General features: G+C 37.7%; 1 protein-coding gene across 1 annotated transcript in view; it reads right to left on the reverse strand.

Annotated features, from left to right (window-relative positions):
• The window catches only part of GLIS3 (GLIS family zinc finger 3), a 174,065-nt gene that overhangs the window by 35,021 nt on the left and 120,866 nt on the right, over positions 1–18,178 (reverse strand). Inside the window, exons 6-7 of the mRNA XM_048504313.1 lie at positions 17,422–17,583; positions 15,942–16,052 (exon numbers count right to left, since the gene is read on the reverse strand). Of these exons, the coding sequence (XP_048360270.1) occupies positions 15,942–16,052; positions 17,422–17,583 (273 nt within the window). The remainder of the gene's footprint in view (positions 1–15,941; positions 16,053–17,421; positions 17,584–18,178) is intronic.

Consider the following 18,178-nt stretch of genomic DNA (forward strand, 5'->3'; position numbering starts at 1 on the left):
CTGAGTCAGCTTCCACTAGCTGTTTGACCTGGGTACACCGTCACTGGAGGAGTTGGACTTATGCTATCTTTTTGATGGCATAAGTCTATTTAACACTATGGGGGATTCTCTAATGGTCTTTTTTTTTGCCTTCCCGCACCCCCTGGATGCCCTTTGGAAGTGGGATAGCAGCGGCATTGTCCCCAGCTGCCTGGAGCTCTGGATTGGGCTGTAAGTGATGATGGGGTTAATTAATGTTGGATACAACACAAGTTTTAAGATGGCCATTCTCTCTTTGATCAAAGGAAAATGATCTGCCCAAGCTATAAATAGTCTAGTTTAGAAGGACTGGGGCTTCATGGGATTCACTGCTCCTTCGGACCTCATGCTATCTGCCTTTTTACTGACTGCTAAACTAATGTATCTTTTCCACAGTCTTCAGTACATTTTTCTAATGAAATGACCAAGCAGTCCTATGCAGAGATATTGCAGTCTCTGCCCATTGGATTGCATAGGCTTACATTATGAACTTTCTGTCTTCAGAAAGAAGATAGTGCAGAACAATACTATTAAATGAACTTTTTGTAAATAAGTTTGTTACTTTAAAGTTTATTTAATGATTAATTTGTAGCACAAATCTAGAAAAGTTTTAAAAATATTTACCATGATTTCTTGAGATCTTCCATTATTTAGCTCTCCTGCTTAAAACCAGCTGTAGGACTCAGATGTTTCTCATGCTGTAACCATGAACTCTCCTCTCTATTACTCAACAGCTATGTCTGCTATCATGCACGTGTATTTCTGAGGCCAAAGACAGTTGCATTATCCTTACCCCATTCTGAGTGTAAGCACTGCAACAGATGCTAATTGCCATGGAACATTGTTCATAAAAGAAGAGCAACCTTTCTAAGAAAGGTTCAAGGCTACAGTTACCCTATATTTAGATTTACCTTTTAAATCCTTTTCAACTTAGCTTGGTGGCAATTTTCCCATGCTTTATTTCACCATGTTGCAGATGATCTTGTTCCTTTATAGGCATTGCAAGTGTGTGTAATACAGTTCAGAATAAGGGGTGAGGGGATAATAAGGAGTGAAATAAAGAAAAATGTGGTTTGGTAGTTCACACTTTATAGAAGACTGTTTCTCAGAAATGCCGACCTGAATCTGCATAAAGTAAGCTTGCATACCTTCTAAGATTTTGCAGTTGAAAATAGGGATATGCTTGTTATACTTCAGTTCTCACACTTAAGATTACTGCCCAACTTACTTAGATTACTGCTCTAACTTGTTACAAATGGCTGAAGGCCACATTCCATCTGCTGTATGCTCTATTAATTTACTGTACAACTACCTGTCTTCCAATGACTTAAAAACCAGAAAAATGTTCATTATGAAAACAAAATTATCCTATATTACATGGCAATTTAATGCATTCATACATGAGAATATGGATTTTACATGAATGTGCATTACTCAGCTGTTCCCTGATTTTAACTTCTAGAAACCCTGAGGAGGGAAGTGAAGAGGGATAACTCTAGTAATACATATTAACATAATTTTAAGAGGGTATGTCGTTCCCAAGCATAAGAACAGTGATTTACCCCATACCTTTCTGTTGGCTGCAACTTCGGGTATAAATACTTCTGCTTAATAGAGGAACACTTCATGCATCTGAAGAAGTGAATTCTGATTCATACAAACTTATGTTGGAATACATTTTGCTAAACTTTAAGTTGCTATACTCTGTATTATTATTGTATTATTGATGGCAAATTAGGAATAACACAGAGTATATAACTTCAATTTACACTGAAGTTGTGTGATGCCAAGTCCATAATGGTGCATAACTATTTTGTAGAGCAAGAAGTACACCTAGTCTGTGTGACTGAAACCTGGATAAAGTTTCAGTCGGCCATGCTGGCAGGGGCTGATGGGAATTGTAGTCCATGAACATGTGGAGCACCATAGGTGGCCACCCTGGGCTAGTGCCAGGGACATTGGTATAGATTTTTATGGGGGGGTTCGGGGGTTCAGGGATGCGGCCATGCTCCAACCCACCCCTGGGGTCATGGCCCCACCCCCGGCCTCAGAGCTTATAAAAGCAGCTCTCTGAGGCCAGAATGGCAGATTCCACTGCTCTGCCCACCCCCACCCCCACCAGCTGGGCTCCCAGCAGGCATCCAGCAGCCCCTTCTGCCCTCCCCTCTGGGCAGAGGAATAGCTAGGGGAAATGGAACCTGGTGCAAAATATGCATTTTGAATCCCCCCCATGGGTGGCTGCTCTGCTCACCCCATGGGGGGCCACTGTGATACTGGAATCCACCCCCAAACAGCATCACTTTCAATGGTGTTTAAATTAGGGAGCCCAGATTCTCCTTTTAAATCCACCTTAAAGGGAGAATCAGTTAAAACAACATTGAAAGTGATGCTGTTTTGGGGTGGATTATCCCCCACCCTGAAACAGCATCACTTTCAATGTTTAAACTGGGGACCTCAGATTCTCCTTTTAAATCCATGCCAAAGAGGGTGGATTTAAAAGGAGAATCTGGGGAAATTTGGGGGGTGCCTGCTGTCAGGGATGCAATTGTTAAGCTAGCAGCACCAAACTTTCAGGGGATCTTTAGGAGACCCTCCTTATGATATCACCCAGGTTTGGTGAAGTTTGGTTCAGAAGATCCAAAGTTATGGACCCTCAAAGGTGTAGCCTCGATCTTCTTTTAGCTCCTGTTGGAAACAATGGGGATGGGGCACTCCCTTTGGGAGTCCATAACTTTGCACCCCCTGAACCAAACCTCACCAAACCTGGATGGTATCATCAGGAGAGTCTCCCAACAAATCCCGGAAAGTTTGGTGCTGCTATCCTAAAAACTGCACCCCCTGCAGGCCAAAAACTGAAAAAACCCACTAAAAACAAAAAACACAAATGGGGCAGAGCTTCAGACATGTAATGGGGGGGGGGGGTTGAACCCGAGAACCCCCCATTACCTACGTCCTTGGCTAGTGCCTTTCTTTCTTTTGCTCTGACTAGCTTTCACAGGGATTACTAACTACACTTGCATACTCCCAGAGATATAACAAGCTATTTTTATATTAATGTTATATTTAAGCAAATAAAATGTAAAAATGAACAAATTAACAAACCTTTACAGTAGTGGTGGGAGTCAAATAATTTAACAACCGGTTCTGGTGGTGGATTCAAATAATTTAACAACTGTTTGTATACAAGCACCATTTTAACAACCGGTTCTGCTGAAGTGGTGCGAACCTGCTGAATTCCACCACAGCTTTACAGATATGAACAGTGAAACATTACATATAGATGTAAAATGACTCTTTATATTTATTTATTCATGTTTGAGAAAGCCTTTCTTATTAATTATCCATTAAAATAATATTATTCTATTAAATTTAACTTTCTTTAAAAAATACCAACTAATCATTATATAAACCAACTACAATACAAATACTGGCAAATAATAAAATATCCTAAATTATACTAATTCTAACAATTTATTGATCAACTGTCTCCATTCATTTGATACCATTTTAGTAACATATTCAAGTGGGGGTTTATCATGGTTATGGAGAACAAACTTCTAACATTCAAAATAATAAAAAAAATATTTTTTAAAAAAATCTCTGTGAGACAGTATATTTTCAAGACATTTTCTTCACTGATAACCCAGATGTTGTCTTATTTAACAATGATTATTTTTTGACAAAACTACAGCAAAAAACACAGAAGAAATTTCCACAGACATATTCAATGCAGTGATGGATTGAGCAAGATGACATAAAGGTATTATTCTTCGGCCCATTGCCTAACATACTATGACTGTATATTCAGGTGGGTAGCTATGACTGTTATTATTCTAGGGTAGGCTGTTTAATCTTTAATTTACTGTTTTCTGTTAGTTATCTATTACCTTGAGTCTGTGTTCAAGGTGACAAGCCATTTGTTAGTGCCACATGGTAATGTAAGCCATTCAGATAGGTTCAGCCAAGATGGATGTATCAAGAAGAACCTGCAAAAAATAGACCTTCTTCCCTTTGTCTCTGAGGAGTTCAGCTCTGGTAGATCAGTCCTTCTCTTCCTGTCCTTTTCAGAAAGAATACAATGTAGCATGTGTCCTCACCTTGGTGTAACATTCCTGCCAGGTTGTGAGATGACCCTTGATTGTGCTCTGTATAGGCAAATTTTAAGACAACCAGCATGATGTAGAGGTTAAGAGCAAGTTGACTCTTACTGGTGAGCTGAGTTTGATTCTTCACATGAAACCTGCTGGGTGACCTTGGGCTAGTCACTGTTCTCAATCTCACCCATCTTACAAGGTGCCTGTTCCACAATAGGGAAAGGGAAGGCTATTATAAGCCACTTTAAGTCTACTTAAGGTAGAGAAAAGAGGGGCATAGAAACCAACTCTTTTTTCTTATTCTTCTAATGAGTGTTTGGGAGAACCATCAATGGGCTAGAAGTACTTTAGAGCAATTAACCACTCTCCTCCTGTTTCCTGTACTTGTATCAACCCAGAAACTTCTTAAAATGAATGTGGAGGGTTTATATTCTCTAAACTATCCAGAGTGTAATGCAGCTGAAAGTGGAATGCACTTCTCCACCACAAATAAGTAAATTCGATCTATGCCCAAGCTTCTTTTGCAAAGTAATCTAGTCCTAAACTAGATTTTAAAGCAATTACTCTTTCTATGCCCCTGTAAGTATTATATTCTTCTAATTGTAATTACTCTTATCCTACATATATACACAGACCTAATGTGACCAAAATCTTGTCATATTGTATCTATTCTCTATAATAAAGGTACAAATGTGCACTCTAATAAGATACTCTTCTGAAGGATAAATTCATTTTGACTAAAAAAAACTTTGAATGCACTCAGCCATTTCCAAATTACTCGAAATGATATAATGCAAATAAATTATCTGTTTCTCAAAAAAAACTTTAAAAAAATATATGTTCCAAATAATTTATTTAATGTGAGGTTCTTCAGCCACCTAGGTGATATGTCTACCAGTACATACGAAAATGTTAATTGTTCACAGGGGCAAAAGCTGGCTTGTCAAAGTATGTTAGAAACAATATACAGGCTATAACAATTTATAGTATTTTCATGACAGTTCTGCTAATGTTTATAAGCTCCCAGAACAAGAGATGGATATTCAACTCCCCTCATTTTCTCATGTCAGATATGATTAGATAAGTCACCCAAGATTTAACAAATCAAGTGGAAATAATTAGAAGGGGATAAGGCCCTTAAATGCCACAGTGTTGAGCTGCATTATATGTGAATACAAGTACAGGTATTAAGTTGGTTTGATGTTTGACACACTTCCCAAGACAAGGGATAACAATCAAAAGATCTTTTCTTTTGCATTTTTCTTATCGTTGTAATTGGACTAAGGTGTGCTTCATAGAGGCCCTGGAAGTCTTATTGTTCAGTGGAAATCAGATGCTTCTGAATGGACTCAAGCTGTAGCTTGATATTTGTTCACCCACATAGATAAATTAAGTTTATCAAAACATATTAGATGGAATAATACCTGAGTCAGTTCCCAGACTCATATTTCCTAATATTGTGGCAGTGAAGAATTCAACTGATGTCTGAAATTTTTCCACTATTGATATTTATGAAATTATACAAGCATATGTGAATCATGTTTTCTTGCAAACCCACTGTTGTAGTTTGGTACAAAGAATATTTGGTAATATATGTGGTAATTTCTCCAGATCACACTGAGCCATAACACTCATGCTAGATATCGACGAGAAAGGAAAACACAAAAAGATCCCCAATAACTAGCCCTGGCAACCAGCATGGAGAAAAATGTCCTGTGGCTTTAACAAAGCCTTAATGTGTGGAAACGGTAAGATGAAACTTTTCATAGCATAAAAATAAATAGCATCACTCAGTAAACCAAACATGATTGCACTTACTTGCAACTAATGTTCATTGAGTATTCTTGGGTGCAGGCACAAAAGGGAATTGTGCATGCATGGACCAGCCACAGACATTCTAAACATGCCTTGCAGCACAAGGTGCTTTCCCACCCTTTGGTGTGATTTCCTACCAAAAGATCCCATAAAAAGGGGAAAACATCTTCCTCCCTTCATGGAGATTGCCACTGAAGGAGGTAAAACACAGAATGACTATACAAACTGACAACAGAGACAAAGGGCGGGATGTGCTCCCTTGATGAACAATAGGTAAGTGCAAACATGCTTTCGTCGGGTCTTCTGTGCAATTCCACATGGGAGATTAGCAAGGAGGCGGGAATGAAGGTGAAAGTAGTTGCAGAAAGCAGGTACCCTTGGCTTAAAGGATTTAGACACAAGCTTTGAGGGGACCAGAGAAAGACTCTATTGCGCAGTGTGGAGAATGATGGGGAAATACTTTGAGAACAGGTTGAGATTCAGATTGTGTGAAGTTTGACTTTCCAAGAACGTGGGAAGCAGATATTGTACTGAGGTGGATTTTTTTTTTCTGAGGATGTAACCAGGCCCTTATCTTTAGAGTGGCTAGGTAATCAAGAATGAAAGATTTAGGATAACTAGGAGGTCAATCCATGATACAGCAGACCAGTGAAGGAACCTTTTCTATTAAAATAGTTAAGACCTCCAGGTGGAGTTTCCTAGTCTCCAAAAAGATCTTTAGTACTGAATGGGAAAAAGTCAAGTTAGAAGTTTTATGAACCAGGCAATAAGTCTCAGAGTAGGAGGCCATGATGTAAAACCTCTATTATCCACAGGAGGTCTGGGCTGGGCGTGGAAATATGTGTTCTGTTCCACAGCCCATGATTAAAGACACATAAATGAGGGTATATACTAAGAGGCTCCTGAAAAGGAGGTTCACCCTGTGGGACTACTGCATTAAAGTCTTGAGGACTCTCCTAGGAATTGGAAAAATGAGGGCTGTACATGAATCAGAAGTATCTGGGTCATCATTGGCATGAATCTAACAGCCTTTCTTGCTATTTGGAAACAGCATGAGAGCCTTGTTTATTGCTCATTAAAATGCTGGCAACCCTGTCCTCTGGAGGGTAAGATAGTTGAGAACAGTGCCCACAAAAGTTCTACACTGAGTGGGAAAGAGAACAGCCTTCTCTAGGTTCACCTTAAGGCACAGGTGTCAAACTCGCGGCCCTCCAGATGTTATGGACTACAGTTCCCATCATCCCCTGCCAGCATCATGCTGGCAGGGGATGATGAACTAGTCCATATCCTGAGAGCATGAAGTTCTACTATGCCTAGAATCCCTGAAGAGTGTCCAGAATATAGGAGGTGTGTGCCAATAGGATGTCCCTAAATGCAGCTGTAATTAATCCATTATCCAGATAGGGGAAGATGTTGCTACTTGCAGCTCTTTTCCCTGAGGTGTATAACTATTACTGCCATAACCTTTGTAAATACCCTTGAGTCTAAGAAAAGACCAAACAGGAGGGCAGGTACTGGAATTTCTGTTGTTCACACTGGAAATGAAGAAATTTTCTGAAATCTTTCTTTACTGAGATTTGGAAGTAAGTATCTCAAAGCTCTATGGTTGTGAACCAAACATGGGGAAAAACAAGAAAAAGAGCAGTGGTGGCAGGGGAGGATGGGGTGTTGGAACGATATGCCAACATAATAAACAAATGATTGTGATGGGTTTTCTGGGCTGTGTGGCCATGGTCTGGTAGATCTTGTTTCGAATGTTTTGCATCCGTGGCTGGTATCTTCAGAGGTTTATCACAGAGAGAAGTCTGTTACACTCTGTGTCTAGATAGACAAGTATGGAGCAAGTATTACACATCAGCTGGCTTTTTGCTTGCGTCTGGAGGGTGGTGGTGGTGATGATGTTTTGCAAGTTCTCTATCATGCATGAGTGCTTTAATTTTTAATATAATCTTTAATTTTTATCTTTAATCTTATAAATAGATTGATATATCAATCAATAGATCGATATATCAACATATAAAAGGTGAACTATTAAAGAAAAGTCTTGAATATGACATCTGCATGCTTTGCCCAAACACTGATTGTCTTTTATGGTGGAAAGTGAGGGGGAAGTAATGGTAGCGTGCAAACTGCAAAACCATAAAAAACCAATGTGAACTGCCATTTAATAAGTTCCCCAGGTTCATGATTGATTGTCTTCCAATGTGCTGTAAACCTAAGCATGAAGGCTGAAGGGCTTTTCCTGGTGTGGTCTGGAATCACTGATTGCTTATGTATAAAACTACGAGGCTGGAGACATCCCAGTTTGTTGATCAAATGCAACCACAAATCGGGTGTTTGGACTGATCAACTAGTGTTATTATTTTTACATTTTTGTTAGTATTGATTTATCAATCTATCAATATGGTTATTTAAATTTGTTTTAAAAATCTAAAGATATGCAGGAATGAAGGGGGAACGGGCAACAGAAATGATACAGCAGAACAAGAAACGGGAAGTAGTCAGCAACAAGGAGAAGGGTGAAGCATGCAAAGTAGCATGAGGGAGTGTGGGGCAGGGGGCGGTAAGACTAGGTAAGCTAGCTGTGCATGAAGGAAAGAGGTCCAGGGCAAAACTTTGTTCACTTGCAAATCTGTCCTGCTCTGGCAGTGAAGCAAAATTAAAATCATGCTATAAGTGGATTTTCTTGCCATGGATGGAGTGGAAAGTGAAAGCAGGGCTAGACAAAATATGTCCCTACAAGAAATCTTGCCACAGTGAGCATTTGCCTCCACCACACAGCAAACCCCCTTTTCATAATTGACCAATGTGAACTTTTAAAAGTTATTTAGGGAGCACAGGGCCAGAAATGTCACTACATTAGGAGACTCCGGAGTTCTTGTCAATTATAAAATCATGGGGGGAAATGACCCCCCCTCCCAAAGCAGTGGAGGAAGTCTTCTTTTGCTAAGAGGCTCTTTTGCTAGAAAGCAATCAACCTCTTGGAGCAGTAAAATAGGTGAAAAGGGAAGAGCTTAAACAGAGGATGAGTGAAGGTAGAGTCAGAACAGGTGAAGTCTTATCTCCCAAGATTTAGCTGTTGGATTTTCCTGTGGGTCTTGGAGGTGTGTTAAGTGTTGTCAAGTTGCTTTCAATGGTGACACTATGAATTAATGACCTCCAAAATGTCCTATCATTAATGACCTTGCTCAGGTCTTGCAAACTGAGAGCTGTAGTTTTTTTTTTAAAAAAAATAGAGTCAACCATCTTATGTTGCATCTTACTCGTTTCCTGGAGCCTTCAACTTTTCCTAGCCTTATTGTAGTCACCAGTGAATGTGACTCTTATCTTTTTCACAATGTGACCAAAGTAGATAGCCTCAATTTAGTCATTTTAATTCCTAGGGGGAATTCAGGCTTGATTTGAACTAGAATCCACTGATTTGTCTTTTGGTGGTATATGGTATCCATAAAACTCTCATCTGACATCACATTTTAAAAAAAAATCTTCCTTTGTCTTACATCTGATGTATATTTTCCCCTTTAGCAGAATGCAAGGTTTAGCTAAAATAACTTATAAGTTCCTTGGGATGCATGGACAAGGTTTGATAATTTTTTTCTCTAGATGAGATCAATCTTCCACTGCAATGTCACAGATTATTTAGTTATGCAACTAACATGGTTGAAGTGTTAAATACACACTGGAATTTGCCCTGATTCCTAGCACCTAGCATCTATTTTCATGCAGAGATAATGATTCTATTCTTTCCATGAACAGGGCCCAAGGATTTGACGGTTCTCTGTAAATACAACATCATAATGTGTTAATAGTCTTCTTAACAACTACAACTTTATGTTCATGAGTAAGATTTACAGAGAGAGATAAGTTTTTGAGAATTCAGTAGTGGCCCTCTATCCCAAAAGTTTTGTACTGGGTGAACATAAAGTAGAACTCAACAGTATCTAAGTTTCAACAACTGGAAGTAATCATGGTGAAATGGGAGATGAATAAAGGTCTAATGATTTTGTAATGACTTTCAAAGTTATTTTGTTGGTTTTCATTTACCATACTCAAAAGAAATGGTCAATTGCAGTCCCAAGAATTTCACAACAAATAGTGTGATTAAATTCCTTAAACACTACTGCCCATCACTAATCCATTGGTGCCAACATCCCTTTTAAGAAAAATTGCTGATCTCTACAGAGTCTGATTTATATTTTACTTCGAGAACAGGAAGTAAGGGGATTAAAGTTGAGGATTAAAACACTTACTCTTTACAGCTTTTTTAAATAGAAGAATAGCTTCTTAGTTGCCATGGGCACTGCTCAGTGACCCTTCGTCTCCAAATGCAATTCCTTTTGCTCTAATGAAATATTTCATTTGGACTATAGAAAGCAAATGAGGGGAGATATTTCTAATAGTCAAGCTTGCGAAAAGAAAATAGATTACCATTTTTTATTCCACTTGATTATCTTCCTTGCAATTTTTACACTGAACGGAGAAGTATAATTTAAAAAACAGTACCTGAATGAGGTGGAGACTGAAATGCAAACTTTGAAATATGAAGGGTTAGTACTGTACTGAAAGCACTCTATGAAGATAATTTAACTTAATTCTCTGCCATGTTGTTTGAAATGAACATGAAATTTAGTTGATTTTTTCGAGCCTTTTTCACTTCTCTTTAGATTGGGAGAAATAAAAAAGATTAAGAGGTGATTTTTTTGAGTGAATTTGTAAATAATATTTTTTTCAAAAAAATTACAAAGTAAAAGTCATTGCAGATGAATGAAAATAATCCCAAATTTGTTTCCTCAGAGGGAAAATAAAATAAAATTAATAACCATCTCTAACCATCAGGTTTTTCTATAAATTGTAGTGAATTATATTAACATTTAAAAAATGTTATTCAAAGTCTGTAGAAGCCAGCATGCATTTTTATTTTTACCAAATTGACCACCACTTCGAATTACATTGTTACCATTAAAGCATATTAATAATCAAGATGCATGAGACATTGTATGACTTCCACATAATTTCCAAAAGAATACAGCACACTATTGATTCCAAAGTAATGCATTTTAATATTTTGTTGAAAAGATAGGTTGACAGCAGTAATGTTTTATTTTACATTTTAGTTTTCAGGTATATTTTATGTTAGCTCCCCCCCCCCCTATCTTTCTTAATCCCCACAAATTAAGAATAATTTGTTGAAATTTCTTGCAACATATGCTTCTGAAAATCTATTTCCAAGTTATTTACCAGGAGGCAGTGGATGCTGTGATTTGAGAAACATAAACCTTAAGTTTTCTTAGGTGTGTGCAATAACTTTATAATTCTTCTGAGCCTGGTAAAGAAATATTTTGCTATTTTTAAGAATGTTTTGATATCATCACTGCTACTCTAGCCAATATTAATTTAATTGATGCATCCCAAAGATGTTGTCTCTATAACACTCCAAAACACTGTTTCTACATGTGGCACAAACAAATATTCGTTTTTATGGATTGTTTACAAAAACAGTTGCTATAAATGGACAGTTCCTTTCTTATCTAGCATTATTTCTTGATATTTAAATTTATTAATTTTTTTCCCAAAAATCTTTTATTAACAATGACTTTGAAAATAATTATTAATTCTCTGCAGTCAGTTTATGCCTCATTGATTATAATTGTGCCCTTTCTTATGCAAACAGTTATATTTTTGGAGACAACTTTTAGCCAACATTGATTACAGAGTGGTATTTAATTACCTCTCTAAAGGTCGAATTTGTGGTGGCCATAAATAATTGTATCTGCTCAGTTTTACATTTCTTCTCTCATAAACTTTTCTGAGAAATCTGCATGTTTTTGAAATGGAGAAAGACAGATGTTTTCTGGCATCCCTTGAGGCAGAAACTTATTTTGGCCACATAACACCAGTTTAAAATATTTATGGAAATCAATTTTGCCAGAGTTAGTGTTGTATATTTCTTCATAGCAGTGAAACTAAAAATAGACTAGGGATGAGGAACAAAGATTCAGTACGTGCCAAGCACAATTATTATGTAACAGCATTATGGCACAAAGCATTAGAAATTTCAAAATCGCTCATGTTTGTAGCAACCCTTCTTAATAATGGTTGACACTTGGCATTACCAACATGTGTGAACTTTTCATCTTGAATTGGACTATTCCCTAATGTTCCACAGTAAAACTGGCAAATTCTCTTCTAGTACTGAAAACTGGGATCTCATTCAGTTTACAAAACAGATAATTGTCTGTTCTGTCCATAAAAAAAGATTCTAAAGGTGTAGCTTTTTCTTTTAACTGGTATTTAAAATATCTACAACCAACAAATCACAAACAAAATCTTGGCATCTGACTTTTAGAGAGAGAGACAGAAAAATATTTTGAGTCAAAATGTGACCTACCAATTTCAGTTAAACATGTAGCAACTAATGTTTTTAAGCAAAAGTGAGAGAGCGAGCAAGAGAGGGAGAGAGAGAGAAAGAGAGAGAGACTGATACAATAACAGCCCAATCCAGATCATGTGATGGCCAGGGATGGGCCTCTTCTGTACTGCTGCACCACCACTAAAGGAATTTCAGGGGGAGCAGGAAGGCCAAAAAAAACATAACAAACAGTCCCCCCCCCCCCCCCGCAAAAAACCATTTGTCAAAACAACTTCTTGGGGTGCAAGTCTGTGGCCAGGAAAGGAGGTGTTCCAGGACTGAAAGTTTGGTGAAAGCTGACTAAAATCAGTTCCACCACTGGGAACACCCCCAGCCTGCCCTTTGCTGTGCCAGTGTGAACTTGATCATTGGCAAAGTTACAGGACAGTGGACTCTTCCAGGTTTGCCCTCTCTGCCAGCATGTTTGCCCCTTACTCTGGTGGTATGGGCACCCACATTCAGCACAAGCCCATTCCACTTCCAAGACTCCCTTGCCAACCCCTCTCAGAAGTGGGCTGTTAATTAGATAGCATATCAGTAGGTATTAGAAGGTTATAATTTGACGCATGCATATTTACATTGGGACTTAACTCTGAGTAAATGGGAATGGGAATGAACTCTAGGTAGTAGTTTTGCTTTGGAGTATCATCCTAGCAGTCCTTATTAATAAAAATTCACTTTAACATTACATAAATCAATATTTTTATATTAAAACCTTCACAATATATTGCAAAATAAAGTTTGCTTTTGTTTATTACATATTGATATAATTAGGATACATGTTACCCAAAGACTGAGAGATTATGAATAGTTAACCTATGATGTTACTTATTGGAATGATTTTTTAAGTGTTGCAAGATTTTCCTTTTCAAAACTAGCAATGAAAACTAAAGCAATGAAAAACATCGAAATGTTATCGTCTATTAATCTGATTTGAGGACAAACAATTCAGTGGGGGCTTGTGGATAGGAAGGTCACATAGAAATCCAACTTTTTTGGACTTTTCACCAATGTGATGAACAAGAAACCTAGAACAACTTTTCTTAGAACAACTGCAATTCAATGGTGGTACATCTGCTTTGCCCAGAGAAGGTTCAACCCGTGGCATCTTCAGTGAAAAGGATTAGGTCATAGGTAATGTGAAAGATATCCATCTGAGACCCCGAAAAGTGACTTCTAGTCAAAGGAGACAATAATTTTGATAGACCGGTGATCTGGTTCAGAAAAGGCAGCTTCTTGTCAAGTCATCACTAATCATGGAATAGGCTCACAAAAATGTAAATGAACTACTAAGAAATCCATAACAAGGTTTTGTGAAGTTGGCTTTCCTTTGATTGCCATCTTGCAGCAGTTCGTTACTGCTCATTTTCATTTGCTCACAACCCCTCTCCCAATGTCTCAAGCTCCACACCAATGAGCCTATCATTTCTCTGTCGTACATTTGCATCAGGGCAGAAGTGGAACTTATTGGGTTGTTTATTGACTCATACATTATTATCTTGGCATTTGCTGGATGACCTTCCTCTCCAGGTGTAACATTTGCACAGCAAGCTAATAGCTATCTCCAGATAGTTTTATGCATGGGAGGGCATGTATATGTGAGATTGAAATTATGGGATCATAGTCTTGATTTTGTATGTTCAATAGAATGTATGTATAGAGCTCATGGATGTAACCTTATATACATGTAGGCACTATGAAGGAGTTCCAATAAATGAAGTAAATCCTTGTGAGATTGCCATTACAGTCTTGCTCCCCCCAATATGTCCTCTTAGAATCTTTGGAAAGAGCTACTGTCTGCTCCACAGTTGGCCTTAAATTACAGGAGATGTGAATAGCTTAGACTAAGGTACAGACTCATCCACTACTAGGAAAACCTTTGATTGAGCATCACAGTATGTATAACACCTAGACTTGCCAGGCTGCAGCAAACAATTCCCAGGAACAATTAGGGTTCAGGGGCGATTATGCTGTCATTACACTAGTACTATGACATAACTTATGATGAAAGTCATAGAGCTTTTGGTACAGCAAGAGAGTTTTTGTAAATCCTAGGGTTCATAATGTTGCTTAGGGTTTTCACCAAAATGAGATCAGTGCACCAGTGTAATGTTGGCACATCCCCCATTTCTTCCTGATGGTATTTCAGGTGCTGGTGGGCAACCAAGAGGATTGCCAGGAAGTCTCCTGCAATCGTTCCTGAAAGCACCCTGTTCTAGTTATAGTTAGGGTTTCTAGTAATATAAACAGATAGAAGTCCTGTTGCAGTCCTTGAAAAGGTCTATGCTGTTATTTGTATCCACATAGAGTTCTTAATCATTGCCTTCAAAGTATTATGTTGCCAGTCTTGGTACATCTCCACGGATGTGGTACAAATTTATAGTACAAGCAGTAAACCTGTACAGTTGGTATGTAGAATTCAAATAAATTACTATCAAAGCCTTGACTGAATTCCCAGAAGGAAAAGCAAAATGCTCTAATGACTCATTACTATACTGGCAATATCAGTGTAACCACATGCCGACAGAACTGCTGTAATCCCAGGCGTACTGCAATCAATGGACATTCTATCACTGTAGACAGAATTTTTTCAAAGTAAGAATATAGGTTTGTAGTATATTTCTTGCTATGTATATTTAGCTCCTAAAATATGCAATGTGTATGACAGTTTGAAGAGAACATCGTAAGACACCAAAATAATGTCATTTAATGTGCAGACAAGAAGTATAAAAAGAGGATTACAGGCCATCAAGCAATATACATTAAACAAATCCATGACTAACAGGGTGTAACAGCAAAGGGTCTCATTCTATTCAGCTGAATGGTTCCCTAGGGCTGGATCTATTACTTCACTGTGCCTTTATCACCTTGGAATTTTTATAGTTATTTCTGATGAACTCAACATTTTTGTAAAGGCTTTTTGACATCAAGCCAATTTTAATTTTTAATTAAATCCTAAACAATCTTAATTCTGACCTTAAAGGTTTATTATTTCTTACGGTTTATTATTATGTCAAGAAATGTTTAAAATACCAAAGCTTGCTATGAGCAAGCCATATAAAATTCTCCAAGGTCTCGTAAGTACAGTATAGCATATAAATTTTACATATTACAACCTAAGAGTGTATTTCCAAAGACTCTTTTGATTGAGACTGCGGTTCTTTAGTTCATCACTTAGCAAAAATATTTCCAGTTCTAATTGACAGACATAAAATAATTTGACAATGAAGCAAAATGTGTGAATTATGTATAAGTGAGATATAAAAGTGATAATGTCATTTTGTTCCTCTGAGATGGAGTGGGGAAAGCGACAGAACAGTACAGTAGCCTGTGAGAAACAAAGTACACACACAACATTCCAGATATCAAGGTAATAATAATTATTTTAAAATCATTCCATGTTGTTTTATGTACTCAGAAAAAAACAAGCACCCAGCATGTGTGGGATTTTTCATCTGGATGCAGTCCAAATTTATTCAAATTGATAGTGGATCTGACTGCCATGAGATATAGATCACAGCTATTGTATACCTTTGTATTTGAGGACCTACATATTTTTTTCTGCTATATATTTCTTTTGCATAGAGGGCATCTATGAATATTACCTTTTTCCGAGCCTGTTGATCTTTGGAGGAATGGGCCTTTACATGCTTCCTTAATGAACTTGGATCTGTGTATCGTTTGGTGCATCCAGGAATCTGGCAAGCATAAGGTTTCTACAACAACAGAAGGAAAAACTATGTCAGAGTTTCATTCTTTTTTTTAAAAAAGGTGCTTCCTTGAATATTGTGCTAATACAGTGATGACTATATACTTATAAGACGGCTAAGAAACAGAAAATAAAACAAGCTGACAAGAAAGTGAATGATTGGACTTCTACAAATATACTTTGTATTCCATATTCTGTATTTTACACATGATAATTACAAAATCAGTTGTTTTCTCATCAGCCTTTGCTGGCAATTGTCTATGTCTATTTGATGCAAGGGAAAATTCAAATTGTGGGAGTAGGATCAGGTTATTTATCACTAGTGAAGCTTTTACGCAGGAAGCAAAAGTTCTGTTTGACTAGATGGAGGAGAATCTCAATAGGTCAATGGTGAGGCATATGATGTTGGTTGCAAAAGAAAAGGAACAGATAGGAGGAACTTATTTTCATATACTGGTCAAATTATATTCACCATCTTTAATTGTACTTACAATTATGTAACCCCCATAGAAACCTTTGGAATAGTCAGAAATTACATTTCTTTAGTGGGTCAGGTAAAGAAGCTGTAATAAAGTCCCAGACAGAGAGAGATAGAAGAAACCTGCTTCAGAAAGAGATATTGAAGGGGAAAGGTCAGTCTGTGGTATGGCAGACTAAAAATAGGAGCAGAAAGCAAATCTTAAATCTTCAAAAGAACTGTTAAACAAGGAATATTTTTACAGGTAATGTACATTTATTAAATAGTTCTTTCTCTCCATGCAATCATTTTAAGCACACACTGTTATCTGTCATTTTCTCCCATATACTACTAAGTTTGGTTGGTAAATGCAACAGTCTCGTTTCTTTTTACATTACTGTAAGCTGGCAGGGGCTGATGGGAATTGTAGTCCATGAACATCTGGAGTGCCATAGGTTGGCCACCCCTGCCATAGAGCAACATTGCTGTGTTTGAAATAACTGTATGTTATAGCAGTAAAAGTGCAATACAAGTGTTCATACTCTGGATCAGACACTCCAGTCTGCTTTTACTCAACCTGCTCTTCTCCTACTATGCCGATGCTTAGAGGGAATGAGCCTGCTGAGATGCATACTATCTGAGCAATAAGATCCTTGGGGAAGGAGGGGCCTACACTGGCTTCTTATAAGGGGCCACCCTGCTCTGTTCATACAGCTTTCTGATCTAATTCCACAGTATGTAGTGGAAAAGGCTGAATTTCAGAGCACACTTCAGTTAAAAAAGCTACTGTCCCAAAGTCAGTTTTCCATATCTGACACCTTCTTACTTCTTTAAAACAGACAGTTTGAAAACCAGATTACAAAATAAGGAACAGCACAAACAAGATAGTAACAGAAAATCTGAAATTCTTCTTTCTTACTGTGTCCAGGTGCGTCCTCTGGTGCTTCGCTCGATCACTGGAATTACTGAATGCTTTCTGACAACCTGGTTGCTGGCAAAGGTAAGGCTTTTCTCCAGTGTGGCTCCTTAAGTGAATCTTGAGATTTTCTAGTCTAGAAAAGGCCTTTTTGCAGCCTTCAAACTGTGAAAAAAACCCAAAAAAATTACATAGAAGGAAAGACAAACACTTTCATGTTTTACACACCTGTACTTGTGAGTTCAGGTTAACCACATAATTTAAAGTAATTCCATATGGAATGATATGGTATAGCCCAGTCTCATCAGCTCTCAGAGGCAGGGGCAGTACTTGGATGGGAGACCACCAAGGAAAACTTTGCAGAGTCAGGCAATGACAAACCACCTCTGCTTAGTCAGTTTCCTTGAAAAACCTTATTGAGTAGCTGTAAGTCAGCTGTAACTTGATGGTACTTTATACACATACTCATCCTTCTGTATAAGCAAATGGATATACTAGTTTTTATTTCAATTTATGTTCAAACAAATTAACCAGCTCCCAGTATGCACAAAGAGACAAAGGAAGTCTGCTAAGAAAATGAATTAAGGAACTATGATCCCCTTTTAAGGTTTTTGTCAATAAAAGCAAGGTCTAGCCTCAGCTCCTCAAACGTTTTTGCTCCTTACAAGGCTTGAGGTAAGAATCTGTCCCAGATGGTGTACAGTATTTAATACAGTGAATGTATTCTGAATGCAGTTACTAACAGCATTCAGTAACAACG

This window comes from Sphaerodactylus townsendi, linkage group LG07, assembly GCF_021028975.2.
Source record: "Sphaerodactylus townsendi isolate TG3544 linkage group LG07, MPM_Stown_v2.3, whole genome shotgun sequence".
In the NCBI taxonomy this organism is placed as follows: domain Eukaryota; kingdom Metazoa; phylum Chordata; class Lepidosauria; order Squamata; family Sphaerodactylidae; genus Sphaerodactylus; species Sphaerodactylus townsendi.